A 14,857-nucleotide genomic window follows, 5' to 3' on the forward strand; every position below is an offset into this window, starting at 1 on the left:
TTGCTTTCAATAGAATACCAGTGTGCAACATATTTCTCAGGTTCATCTCCACTGTTAAACATTGCAACAAAGGAATGATAGCAAGGAATTCCATTGAGTTCCCACAATCTACAAGTACATGTCTTCTGTTTCATGTCTACTATATAAGCTATCGTATCCCTTTAGATTTCAAACTGTTGGTTCCCAAAATAAAATACCCTCTAGTGCCTATATTCCAGCTTGTTTGCATCTAACTTTTCTCTAGCTCTTGGGCATAAAATATCCTCCCATCCTCACAACATATCTACTCTCTTGACCATTCTTTTCATCAACTTCATTCTAATCTCCTCAAACATAGAGATTATTAGTTTACTCCTAGATTCAACAATTATCCCATTAAACATTTCACACATGTTGTTCTCAACAACTTCACAACTAGAGTGAGTTGCAAAAAAGGCCCTTGACCATGCAACTGGATTCTTATCCATCAAGTATATATGTGCTGCCTGGTTCACCTTCTTTAACTCCTCCATAGCAGTATCAAATTCCTGAGGTGTACTAGCTTTACATGCCTTCCAAAAAGCAAGTTTGAGTTGCAGCCCACAATATTTTTTCTTAAAATTTGCATATATGTGCCTAGCACATGCCCTATGCTCAGCCAATGGTAGGCACAAATGTAAAGCTTTAACAAGTCCTTTCTGTTGATCTGTGATAACTGTCCACCCTTGTCCATCTAAAATATTAAAATCATTAAGCAATATGTCAAGGAACCAACACCAAGAGTCTTTGTTCTCACTTTCCACTTGTGCCCATGTAATAGGGAACATTTGGTTGTTCCCATCCCTTCCTACTGCAGTCAAAAGCTCACCCTTGACAAATCCCTTCAAAAAACAACCATCTAGACCTAATACAGGTCTACATACCTCCAACCAACCCTTCTTCAAACTATGAAAACAAACATACATCCTCTGGAAATGACCTACTGGTAGTGGTGCATCCACTTCCATCTGTACTGGGTTAGGTCTATCAACCTCTATTTTCACTGTACTACCTGGATTAGACCTTAAGATTTCATGTGCATAGTCGGACACCTTGGCATAATGAAGCTCTAAACCCTTGTCAACATCACCTAAAACTTTCCTCTTGGCTATCAGACATTGTGTTATAGTTACTTCTAATGCAAATCTATTCAAGATTTCAGCCTTAAAGTCTGCAAGCTTCCAGGTTGGATTAGCAAGTATCTTATTGTAATACCTATTTGCAAGCCACTTAGAATTCCCCATTTTAACATTGTAATTTCTACCACACTTGTGTACCTTTCTCAATGTCTTGATCTGAAAAGTTGATGAATCTTGCATATAGCTTGCATGCAGCCTCCATGGACACTCTGGAGCACAAAAAGCTAGAAATTGTGTTGCCCTATTCTTCTTATACCAAATGGAAAAACCATTTGCAACTGAGTAGTTGCTCAAACACTCCTTCAACTGTTGAGGAGAGGTAAACTTCAGTCCAACTTCAGGCACAAATGTAAACATGTCCAGTTGAGGATTGTAAACAGGGTAATTAGTTATTGGGTTCCCCCTATTGACAACATGAGTGTCATACTCATAATCTAATTCTGACTCAGGAGTGTCATAATCATCAGTGTCAGCATACTCAGTATTATAACCATCATTAACATGCTAAATAGGTACATCCACAGCTTCATTATGTGGGTTAGGTGGTTCAGTCATTGGTTCAGTAGGTGGATCAGTAAGTGGTTCAGTGATTGGTTCAGTGGGTGGTTCAGTAGCTGTTTGTTTACCTTTTTTCAAAGCCAACTTCTCAGCCTTCCTCTGTGCATTTGATACCTTAATGATCAGCTCCCAAATGTGTGTTTTATTACACGTATATTGCTGCATTACAGTCCCTCTTACGCTTAACGAAAAGACAACTCATAGCTTTTACTACATTTTTCAGGTTAAGGAGAATTTCAGACCACTTATCATAAAAGTTGTGTCTTAGCACCAAAAGGAGCCTTAATCACACTTATTATGAAAACCAGTAGCTGCTGTGGAAAAGTGCTGAAAAAGTCAAAGTCAACAGTGAAAGGACTCAAATCAGAAGACCAAACATGGAGGCCCTTATTTCAAATTATGAAGACTTATCCCTAAACCTACCTTGGCCAAGAAGGCACCAAAAAGCAAAAGCAAAAGCAAAAGTGAAAGGGGTGAGGTGTCTAGTTTGTAATGGAGAAGGGCAAATCTATAAATGTCAAAAGTAGGGGTATATAAACAAAAAGCAAGAGATAGAGAACTCATCCATTGTCTTAGGATCCAAACCATTTAGGTTGTTTATTTTCTTGTCTTGTTTTTCAATTTATGTTTTTAATTTCTTGTTATTTCATTTCCTTTATTTCAATCAACTTGTTATTTCATTTCTTTTATTTCAATCAACTTGTTATTGTTCTTTGTTTCAATCTTCATCTTGTTTGCTTGTTTCATTTCAATGTTTTAATCAATCTTCATTTCAATGTTTTAAGCAATCTTCATTTCATGTTTTCAAGTCATTTTAATCTACAATCAAAGCTTTCAAGTTCATTAGCTTAGAACCATTCTAAGATTCAAGAGTCTACCTTTCTTCTTCTATCTCCCTCACTCAAACTCTAAACAATTTAGGATGGACCTCAACTTCTAAACTCTTTTAAAGTATACTTCAACCAATGCTAAAGCTTTAAATGGTGTCGTCATCATGGATTGAAGGAGTGAGAGTGATTGGTTGAGAATCTAAGAAGGGAGCATCATTCTCACCTCTCTATTTCTATTTTTATTTTTCGTCATTTTATTTTTATTGTTTCTCTGTACTGAGATACTTTTTTTCAAATCAGGTTGCGAGACAACAAAGGCAAAGAGGAGTTGATCCAACAGGCAAAAGACGACCACCGTCCACTAGCGCCGGCCGGCAACCGCGTGGGTGGCACGAGCGCGACCGCCGGTTCACCTCCACAGAAGTGTGTGACATTTTTTTGAGGTCTAGTTCATTTGTGACACATAGTTATACTCCAAGCCCAGATTTTGTAATAGAGTAGGAGAAAACAATGGAACTTATTTGTAATAGTTAGTGATAAAAAGAAAAACAAAAACAAAAACAAAAAACAAAAAAAAAACTTAGTTTTTGATTGATTTCTTATGATGAATAGGAGTTAAACTTGGTTTAAGTTTAATACTTACCAAGGGATTAGAGTTTTAATTGCCTTGGAAAGTTCAAGTGTGTGAGGCAAGTTGTGGATCATAGCTCACACACTTTGAATCAACTTGGTAATCAACACTCTAAGTCTAATTTAATCTAGTTGATCTAGGAGATTAATCTAAAACAAGTTAATTAGATTAGTATAATCTTAGTTTAGTTTAAGTTTGAGCCTTTGAAGGCAAACTTGAATAAATTGTCAAAAACCCAACTTTGTGGGCATTTTAAGTGGGCCTTTATTTGTAACTTAAAATAGGGTAAAGCTCGAAAGGTTGGGCCTGATTCTCAGATCAAGCGCCAACCGACGTCGCCTTCTCTTCAAGCAGCGTGTAAGCACGGCTTGAGAGGTAAATTCTAAACATCCTCGAAGCCCAAGTAAGAGGATACTTGTGTGTTCAAGCATGCTTACGTGATTGTTTGAAATTTACTTTCCGCACTGCAATTTACATTCGCGCAAAAGCATGAACCCGAGCCATAACAACCATTGGGAAGTCATTACCCGTAGGTAAAATTGGACGTTGCTTGATTCTTGAAAGCCCTAGACCAAAAAAATTAATTAAAATCAATCAACTAGAGCCCAAAGTAGTCACGCTCCTCCAGAAAAGAACAAAAATATAGCCACGAAGATTTAGAGTAATCAGTTACCATATTCTGGTGGACCAACTACCTTCCTCACTCCTCTCCCCTAGATTCGTCGTGAGTGAGATTCTTGGTAGCACACTACTTGGTGAAATGACTGCCTACTCTTTTGAAACGTGTAGTAGAGCCATCCTAGTCTCGCGGCCAACTGTTCATCTGAGCAGGGCATAGTAAAATATAGCCCAAAGCAAAGTTTTCAAAAAAAAATTCCAAAAAAATGAATTTCTACTGTTTGTACATCATCATTGATTAAACATTCATGTCTTATCAATATGCATCGCAACCATCATGGAATTATAATGCAAACCCAGAACCTTGTTCTTTTTGCGGTAGTCCTTGTTACTAGTTATCTCATTGTCCATCATATACCGAATTTAAGTCTACTACGAGAAATCCTTATGTTTATGAACCTCAATTTTCAAACTTCCCTAGTACCTCATACACTCAAGAGTTTTCTAGTCATGCCGACAATTCATGGAGTCCCATCACAAATAGTCAACCACCATTCATATATCCATATGGTCAGTCATAGTACGGTTTCACCCAAAACCCATTACCATTCACATCACTATCCATATCAAATTCATATTCCACTCCACCATCTATCACAGACCAACTCTGTCAGGAAATGGCCAAGCAAACAATACTAACTCAGCACATAGCAACTACCTTATGTTTTCTCTAATCCGATTCAAAAGATTCTACATCTGAGACTAATATTCTTCCAACCATTCCATAACCCATCCAACATGAGAAACAAGGTGTTACTATAGTAAAGCACATTACTAAAGTCTATCCTGATACTTCAGACCAATTAAAATCCCACCACCATCCGCCTGACTATCGTGTGAATTCCAAATCTTATGATGATGACTTTTTTCCTGATGTCACAGTTTCTCTCGCATGCCTTAACACATCATCACCCATAAATGAGAAAACTCCAGCAGAAGAAACTCATGAGCATGTATTGAACTCGAGCCAATTGGAAAAGGACTCGAGCCAATTAGAAAATGGCATCGAGAAAATTTATGAAGATCTAGGTAGAGAGGACAAAGAAAATGAAGTACTTGGAAAAAAGGGAGTAAAATTTATGGTGGAAAGTGGATTTCAATTTAGTTTGGTTGTTAAAGACTTATCGATGGAACAAATTTGTGACATCCTTACTATTGCAGATATGAACCACAATCTTGTGGAAACGCCAAAACTAGATGAAGAATTCTCTGAGTCCTCGAGATCATGTGAAAAACCACCAATCAACCATCACCATCCCAATTTAACACCTCTTGAAATCCAACCTCCATTCATCAAAAATCCACCCATTTCTAAGGACTACACCACTAAACCATTTCAAAGAAACCTTAATTTCGTACTTAAGCCAATTGCCTTTGAGATCTTTCATAATTTTCTAAACCTTCCCAATAAAGAGACTTTGCCCAATATACATACTCATGAGCCTATCATTCCAGCTAATGAGAACCCCGCTTTGATTGAAGTGCCAGAAAAAGAGGAAACAAAATCTATGGTGGTATGTGGATCCCAATCTAGCGTGGTCGTTGTGGACTTAACGATGGACGAAATCGATGATTTTCTTAAAGATGCCAACACTAACCCCGATTTTGTAGATTCACCCAAGCTAGATGAAGAGTTTTTGGAGTTCTTGAAAGCATGCATTGATGAACCCATCATTCAAGTGGTTCAAAAGCCTAGTATGTCATATTCCGCATCATCTGATCTTCCTGAAGAACATCCACTACCAACCTCACACTCTTTTGGACAATTCAAACATGACGGGTTATTGCATAAATTCCATGATGAGTTACACAAACATTCTCTTCTCATTCTGCATCTTACACTCCAAATACATGATTTCATTCTATTTGGGGGTGTATGCTTTTATATGTTTTTTTTATAAAGATCTCCAACTGTTTAGGTTATTAGTATATAGTTAACATCATAGCATCCATCATATGTATAGTCTTAGAGAATCTGACTTAAAACGACCCCACATATAGTCTTTACTATAAAAGACACATCATGTTTTCTCGATGCATTCCATGGGAGTGCATCCTTAAGGTAACCAGACCTCTCCACTTGGAGGGTGTGGTTGTAAGTGCCGGAGCCTTGAGTCCACAGTATATCTTGCACATTCCACGTTTACACTTTTACTCGTCGTTTGAGTAATGTACCCCTATGGAGCAAGTATACAATTTTTCTTTTCTTTATTTTACACTTCTTTTTAGAATAACTTTTCTATTCCTATCATTTACAATTCCTGTCTTTATTTTCATTTCCCTGTTTTCTGTTTTTACGTTTCCTGTTTTTACATAAGCATTTTTCTTTCAATCTTCACCTTTGACGCTGAGTAGTCTTTCCTCTACAAAGAAGAGATGTGAAACAAAGCATAAGGCGATGGAGATTGAGTGAAGGTGTCTTATGGTTGTCTCTCATAGTTGTTTAGCATGTCTCATCTTCCATAAGCATGCCATACCGTGGGATGGTTAGCAACTAGAGCCCTTGATTTTGAAAACTTTTTCTTTCTATAGGTGATTTCTAATTGTTTCGAGCTTTGTCTTTCTCTCTGGTTGAAATGGCTTTAACTAGGGCTAACTAGAGAGTAAGAGAGGAGAGACTAGATTATCTAGAAATAGAGCTAGTCCTCTTCACTAGATTTGCCTACTTGCAAAACAAGATGTGGAAGATCTAGGGAGGGCAAACCATGGGATGGTTCTCAATTAAAATCACTTAATTTCAAGTACCTTTTATTGGGAGGATCACTTTCTTCATAGTGATTTTTCTTAGTAGTTTTATAGTTTATATTTTCAGGTCATAGTAATTTAGGAACATAAAAACCAAAAAGCCAAAAACAAATATTTCTTTCTTTCTTTCTTTAATAAAATTGTTGTTTTCACCGCACTTATAATAGATGATTCTCGATACATCAATAGTTAAGTGATTTTTCAAAACGGGCAATGGATTCTACATAGACCAACCCTTAGAAGTACGTAATCTCCATTCTTCTAAGGGCGGTATGAGGATCAGTTATGTGTTACTAAGGGTCGCCTATATCACCGAGCTATTCTCCCGGATCAGGACATTCCATGTATTACGCAGTAAATCCCCCAACTCACATAACTAAAGCCACAGTCTGACTAGATTGGGTTCAATAAAGAGCCGACACGAAAGTTGCCTAAGATCACCTGCTATGGTTTGCTTTAAAATTTTAGCGTTAAGAATCACAGCCTAAGATCATATTTCACACTTTTTATTTCTTCACTTGTTATATTCATGTATGCATGTTAGATTTTCTGCATTACATATGTTTTCAAAAAAATACAAAAACCAACAAAGATTTTTATAGTAGAATAAATATCCCTAGTATAATAAACCATATTTCTTATTCTATATCAAACAACCCATGCCCCAAACTTATTTGGGGGGGAGGTTCATTGCCGTTTTTGCTCATGTTTCTATGGTAATCTCTTTCCTTATCTCTCCATACCCCAAACTTATTTGGGGGTGGCGTATTTTCATCATGAAGAATAGAATAGAGGTTCATCGCCATTTTTGCTCATGTTTCTATGGTAATCTCTTTCCTTATCTCTCCATACCTTGAGGACAAGCATAGTTCTATCATAGAGTTGGTATAGTAACATTTTGCAAAAACTATGCATTTTCTATATAGTATATAGTATAATATATTTCTTCCTTTAAAAAAAATTCGAAAAAGACCAAAAATATTTTTCCGTTTAGTATTAAAAAGTCTTGTTTCCTTTTTCAATGAGGAATAAAAGGTTTAGAAGTCTCATTTTAGCAATAGAGTAAGGACTTATTCTACGTACTTAGACTAATATACGTACAATAGTTTCTACATCTTTTTATGAATGGCAAGCATCTGCATTTGTGTGTATATAGCAGTGAGTTTCCGGAGCCAAGGTTAGAACAATTAAGTTCCATATCCTATGAGAATCTAGCCAAAAGCCTCATCTAAATGATTATTGAGTGATGACACAAAAGAGGTCCGGATAGAAAGACCACACATCCACTTGCTTGATCACCACGCCATATCCTATGAGGGAATTTAGGCCCTTTTTGAATTGATATAGCCAAATAAACGTTAAAACCCCAAAAATATAGTTTTCCTCTAGTTACCCCTCTTGAGCCTTCACCCTTTCTAAAAGCCTTTTTATTCTTCACCAATAATTTCTAACCCATCACTATACACAATAAAAAGCTTACCCAGCTGATGAGTTGAGAACTGGATGGTTATCAAAAAAAGAGAAGAGAAGACCTTGTACAAAAATAGAACAGTTATTTTCTTCAAAAAAAAACCCCCATCCAAAACCAAAACTCCAAAAATCCAAAGGAGACAAAAATCGAATCTCTCAAAAGTTCAAAATCAAAAGGAGACGATATCATAAACAAAAAGAATCAAAAGCAAAGTTAGAACTCCCAAAATTCAAAATTATATGGAGTCACAAAGCCAAAAAGCTAAAAGAATGTATACAATTCGGAAGCAAAGGAACAAAACGAGGTTTTTCTCTGGTTACAAGTATCTTGAAGGCCCAGTTTCTCATCTTATAAGATTTTGTTTTTCCCTTTCTTTTTCTTTCTAAACCATCACCCTAGCCCCGTAACTCCTAATAAAAAACCTCTAGCTCGATTAGGAATAGGATGGTGTGATAGTAAGTGGCAAGCGTGATCAATCGACCCGGGTTTCTTTGGACGCCATTTGAGTATGCGAGGAATATAAGTGCCCGCTGCACTTGAGAGAACAAACTTTGAGTGAATCTATCAAAGAGTTGTGATTGTAACACACCCCTGTGTGAACCTAACTTAAGAAAGCTCTCCAAAAGCCTCGGAAACAACTCTGCTTATGCATTTCATTGCTCATGTTTTGTACAATTATCTTTAGATGCTTAAATTACTATACATATGTTATTCTGAGTTCAAAGGAGCATGTCCTTATTCACCGCTAATGAGATGTATGAACTTCTGAGAATAAATAAGAAAACAAAACCCTTTGTACTAAATAGAAAAAGTTTGTGAGTACCTTCAATGGAAAACTCTCACGAGGCTTAAAGCTCGTATACTAGGGAAGTCCTAGTGGTTTAAGGCCTTGTTGCATATGGTCAATGCAATCGCACTCTGCGAAACGAGATTAGTATAACTGATAATAAATCACTCATTTGTAATCTTAGTTTTTTCTCTCATCTTTACTTGAGGACAAGAAAGATGCTATTTGGGGGTGGTGATCAACTCATAGCTTTTACTACCTTTTTCAGGTTAAGGAGTATTTCAGACCACTTATCATAAAAGCTGTGTCTTAACACCAAAAGGAGCCTTAATCACGGTTATTATGAAGACCAGTAGCTGCTATAGAAAAGTACTAAAATAGTCAAAATCAACGGTCAAAGTTAACAGTGAAAATCCTTAAATCAGTATACCAAAGATGGAGGCCCTTATTTCAAATTATGAAGACTTTCTTCCTAAACCTACCTTGGTCAAGAAGGCACCAAAAAGCAAAAGTGAAAGGGGTGAGGTGTCTAGTTTGTAATGGAGAAGGGAAAATCTGTAAGTGGCAAAAGTAGGGGTATATAAACAAAAAGCAAGGGAGAAAGAACTCATCCATTGTCTTAGGATCCAAATCATTTGGTTTGTTTATTTTCTTGTCTTGTTTTTCAATTCATGTTTTTAATTTCTTGTTATTTCATTTCCGTTATTTCAATCAACTTGTTATTTCATTTCCGTTATTTCAATCAACTTGTTATTTCATTTCCTTTATTTCAATCAAACTTGTTATTTGTTCTTTGTTTCAATCTTCATCTTGTTTGCTTGTTTCATTTCAATGTTTTAATCAATCTTCATTTCAATGTTTTAATCAATCTTCCTTTCATGTTTCAAGTCATTTTAATCTACAATCAAAGCTTTCAAGTTTATTAGCATAGAACCATTCTAAGATTTAAGAGTCTACCTTTCTTCTTCTATCTCCCTCACTCAAACTCTAAACAATTTAGGATGAACCTCAACTTCTAAACTCTTTTGAAGTATACTTCCACCACTACTAAAGCTTCACCTAACCTCTATCAATTCTTCATCATCAGTGGCAAGTCTAAACTTCCAGCTTCGCTGATGTCATCAACACCCCTTTCCTCTTCAAACTCATCTTCAACATTAAACTCATAATCTTCTTCTTTATGGATAACATACACATCAATACTTCCATACACAGCAGCTTGGTTTAACATTTCATAAATAGATCTTTCATTGCCGATTAATTTAAGACCTTCTGCTAGAGACAACCCAGGATAATTATAACATAGCTTCCAATAATTGTAGTTGAGTATATAACCCAATTGAGCAACCTTAGCATGAAGATCACACAAGTTCATAGCAGCAGGATCAAGACCATAGTACACTTGTTTATACCCAGCTTCATAATGCAATATTGGCTCCCAATAGAACAAACCATCATGGTGTAATACTAAGTTGAACTTGTCCACTATATACAAACAAACAAAAAAAATTATCAATAAATTATTACATTATAATAAAAGTATATGAGAATCAATATACAATTTCAATCCATAAATCCCCAAATTTTTTGAGCTAAATAAACTAAACAAAAGGGATTACTCAAAGGGAATAACTTTGATTCTAATAAAAACACTTACTGAGACAACCCAACAATCAAGCTTCCTCAAAAGAGCTTCAATTTATTCTTTGTCTTTGCTTTGATATTCAATTTTAGTTTTAAAGTTTCACACTTTTGTGGGCTTTTTTGTTCAACACTTTACTCTCTCTCTTTTTTCGATTTGTTTGGGTACTCTCTGTTCTTTTCGATTTTTTTGGGTACTTTTTTTTTTTATGTCTGTCGTAACTAATTGGGCTAATTGAGTTATTTAGAGCTAATTAGAGAAACCCAGCTCACGTGCTTAAACACGTGAGGTCCCCATTAGAGAAATTGGACTGATTGAGATGAAAAATAGACGGAAGTACTAAACTGAAACAAATTAAGAGTTCGTGGTACTAATAGGCGAGAAACAAAGTACAGGTACCATTTAGGGAAAAAAAAAATGAAGTACGTGGTACTAAATAGTCATAAACTCACTCTTGCAATAAACTCACTCTGGAAAATAAAAGTCAGAGTGACTAGAATATGGGAATCAATTGACTATTCAACAGAGGAAGTAAAAAGTCTTGACATGCTCCTTATCGATGAGCATGTAGGTGTAATTGTATTACTTTTTTCATTTTTTTTTTTTCTCTTAGTCAAACTCAATATATATAATAACATCATTTGCAATTTTATCAGGGACACCAGATACAGGCGAGAATTGATAAATTAATAATGGGCAAATTCAAGCGCCATATAGTTAAGCAAGAGATTTACAATATGGATCGATTTTCTCTGATAAAAAGCAACAAGAAATATAATGTCGCACCTGGGGAATATATTATTAGTTTCAAATGGTGCACCAATATTAAGCCACTCGATATGAAGATTACAGACTCTCCAAAGCATGTATTTTCATTTTTGGATTTCAATAAAGTACCATCCAAGATTGACAACAAGCATCTCATAGGTAAGTACCGCTAGAATTATTTATCGATTATATTTAACTTCATTTTAATGTTTTGTATATATATCTCCAGATATAGTTGGATGTATATACGGGTGGGACAAACTAACGACTGTCACAAAAATAAATGGATGCAAAACTATTGTAAGGGATATAGAACTCCAAGATGAACAATAAGTTATTTCATTTCAATCAAACAAACAATTTTCCATATACCTCTCTAACCTAACACATATGCTATCTATATATTATTACATTATGTAGTGGATATATGTTGAAAATCACACTATGGAGCAACTCAGCAATGTAACTCGATGATAAAACGGCCAAGAATTCTAACGCAGCAATTTTGATTATTACTTCTGCGAGCGTTAAGTATAAGGGTATGTTTGTTCACATCAAACTGGATATTCATATTAATCGAATTATATTACATTTTATTATCATATAAATTATCTGAAACTTAACATGTTGCAGATGAGAATGCAGAATATGTTTTGTCTTCTACAACTGCAACAAGGCTATATTTAAATTTGCAAATTCCATGAGTTGCAGATATAATAAACAGGTATGTACAACTCTCTTTGAAGTAGAATCACGGCTCATTATCAGCAATACGAAATGGAATAGTTATTCACTATCAACAATGAACTCTATGAATTTCCTCTTATATATCCCAACAACACAAACTTAGATTAGTGTTAGCAATCATTTGTAGCCTTTATTCAATCATTAAATGATTGTGCCTTCTAAAAAAACCATGCTAGATATTCTGTTTTCTTTTCAAAGAAATTGCTTCACACATGATTGTGTATTGTATCTGTGTTTGTGTCACTTAATTCCCTTACACTCAATATTCCTCATGTGGCCTTCATTTTGATGTTCTATATATGATCCCATATTGAGGTGACATCAAACTTTTCTTGATTGAAATTGCATAATCAATATAGTTACTTCAGTACCAACTTCTAAATTGTTGAATAACCCATAAGGTGAAATTCCCACATGGTTGGCGTGATGTTGTGAATCACCATCTAACATTCTTAACTAAGCCTTTAATTATAGAGGTCTCTTAATTATACACTTGATGATCAAACTTAATAGATATAAGCAATATCAAATGACTACGACATGGGACTTCCCGGGAGGAGTATTTGCAATTCCAAGCCCTCCTGTTGCTACGCCCAGAACTTTACCAGTTTTATCTTTGAAAGTGTTGCCCTACCCTGATCTTCCTGGGTTCCCAATTGAGCACCCATCTGTGTTCACTTTCATTATGTTCTCTGGTGGCAATAACCAATAGCATTCGATTACCTTCTGCAAGCCCCGAAGCTTGTGCTTTAGTCTCAATCTTTGCAGGAGCATCACATCTTGATTGTTGTTTTTCATCTGCCCCTTCAATTTGTTGTGGCCTCTAACCATTTCTTTCCTGATCTCTTGACAAATGAATTTAAAATTCGAAGCCTTTTCATCATAAATTACCTGATTCCTATTCTTCCATATGCTGACTAAGCACGTGATGCTTGCTGCTCTCCACATGTCCAGCACCAGCGAGCTGAAATGTTTACATTGTTGTAGAATATCGTTTGTCTCCTGAGGAATCCTTGTCAAGCTAAAAAGGTTAGCAAGATATGTCTAAGCTCGCACTGCTATATCACAGTGAAACAACAAGTGGGATTGTGTCTCTTCATTTCTCTTGCATACTCCGCATCTGGAGGCGAGCTTGATCTTCATTTTATCTTTCATTCTATCATCAGTATGCATTGCACCATGAAAGATCTTCCATCCTGTACCTTTAACTTTTGGTGAAGCAAGGGAGCTCCAAAGAAATTTTGCCCATCTCTCCTTTTGTGATTTGCTTCTGATATCCCCATATGCCCCAGCCACTATGAAGTTTCCCGTAGGGGAAGAAATTCATACTCTTCTGTCTTCAATTGTCGGCCTTGGCTGCTGCAGTGCGTCGGTGTCAATGCCTACTCTTTCGAGGATTTGTAACATTGAGTTGTTAAAAATCCACTGGTTTCCTTGTATATAGCTTGCAAGCTTGTCTTTATACCTGAGGACATCCTTTCTTTCTTCCTTGAAGTGATCACATATTGGGTTTGTCAAGGACCAGTTGTCCCTCCAAATGTTTATTGAATTTCCCTTTCCTATGACCCATCCATGATACGGTCCCATTTCTTTGAGAGCCCATTTAATTCCTATCCAAACTGTGGAGGTTTTGTAAGTTGTCCAACCTCCTACTCTGTTGGTGTACTTTGCCTTCATAAACTTTGCCCAGTCTGAATCCTCATTTAACAGTGCCCATGCTAACTTCATAAGCATTGCCAAATTGATATCATTTAGTTTCCTGATACCCTGTCCCCCTTCCTCCAGTCGCTTGCAAGTCTTTTCCCAAGAAACTGTGGTAGCTTTCTTGGTTGATGGATCCTCAGTCCATATAAAGTTCGTGATGATTGCCTCTCCTTCTTTTATGACAGACTGCGGCCACTTATAGATCGCCATATTGTGCACTGGGATGCTATTGAGTACATGCTTTGCCAACACCACCCTTCCTTGGAACGAGAGCATGTGTCCAACCCAACCTACAACTTTCTTCCTTATTTTATCCACTAGCGGAGCCAAAGCTGCTTTGGTAGGTTTTCCCATGAAGAGTGGAACTCCCAGATATCTCTCCGGTAATTCTCCTTCTTTCATTTTCAGAGTTGCCATGATTTTTGCCTTCTTTCTTCCTGTTATAGGGCTCAGAAAGATTTTACACTTCTCTTTGTTAAAGGATTGTCCCGAGGCTGCCTGATACCTGTCAAGAAGTTTAACAAGGTTTTTAATACCTCTCAGATTGGCATTACAAAAAAGGAATAAGTCATCAACAAACATGAGGTGAGAAGGGCTAGAATATTTGGAGTTTATTATCATGTGCTTCAGCTTTATTTCCTGTACCAACTTCTGTATGCCTCTACTAAAACATTCCTCTACCAGTGCAAAAAGTAGAGGAGACAGCGGATCCCCTTGTCTCAGCCCTCTCTGTGCTTCAAAGAAACCGATTGGCCAGCCATTCAACATGATAGACATAGATTTACTTGAGATAGCTGCCTGCACCTATTGAATCCATCTATTCCCAAAATCAAGTCTTCCCATAACCGCCCAAAGAAACTGCCAATCTATGGTGTCAAATGCCTGAGTTATGTCCAGCTTGATTCCTATGCTCCCCCCATGTCTAGATATCTTTAGGTCATTGACAAGTTCTGATGCTAGAGCAATTGCTTGCTATGAATTTATGTCCACAATGAACCCATACAGTTCCTTTGACACTATTTTCTCTGCAATGGGCCCCAACCTCAGCTCATGGCCATGATTTTGGTGATGACTTTGAAGGTGAAGTTCGAAAGGCATATCGGCCTATATTTGTTGAGTTGTTGTGCGTTCTTCTCTTT

The 14,857-nt window shown here is 36.5% G+C and overlaps 1 protein-coding gene across 1 annotated transcript; it reads right to left on the bottom strand.

Annotated features, from left to right (window-relative positions):
- Positions 1 to 272: 272 nt before the first annotated feature.
- LOC147503269 (uncharacterized) lies at positions 273 to 2,979 on the bottom strand. Its single transcript, XM_086604762.1, has 3 exons — positions 2,959 to 2,979; positions 1,680 to 1,814; positions 273 to 1,634 (listed from the first exon to the last, which is right to left on the bottom strand). The coding sequence occupies exons 1-3, from the start codon at positions 2,977 to 2,979 to the stop codon at positions 273 to 275; spliced, it is 1,518 nt and encodes a 505-aa protein (XP_086460888.1).
- Positions 2,980 to 14,857: the final 11,878 nt, after the last annotated feature.

The sequence above is a fragment of the Coptis chinensis genome, chromosome 4, assembly GCF_015680905.1.
Source record: "Coptis chinensis isolate HL-2020 chromosome 4, ASM1568090v1, whole genome shotgun sequence".
In the NCBI taxonomy this organism is placed as follows: domain Eukaryota; kingdom Viridiplantae; phylum Streptophyta; class Magnoliopsida; order Ranunculales; family Ranunculaceae; genus Coptis; species Coptis chinensis.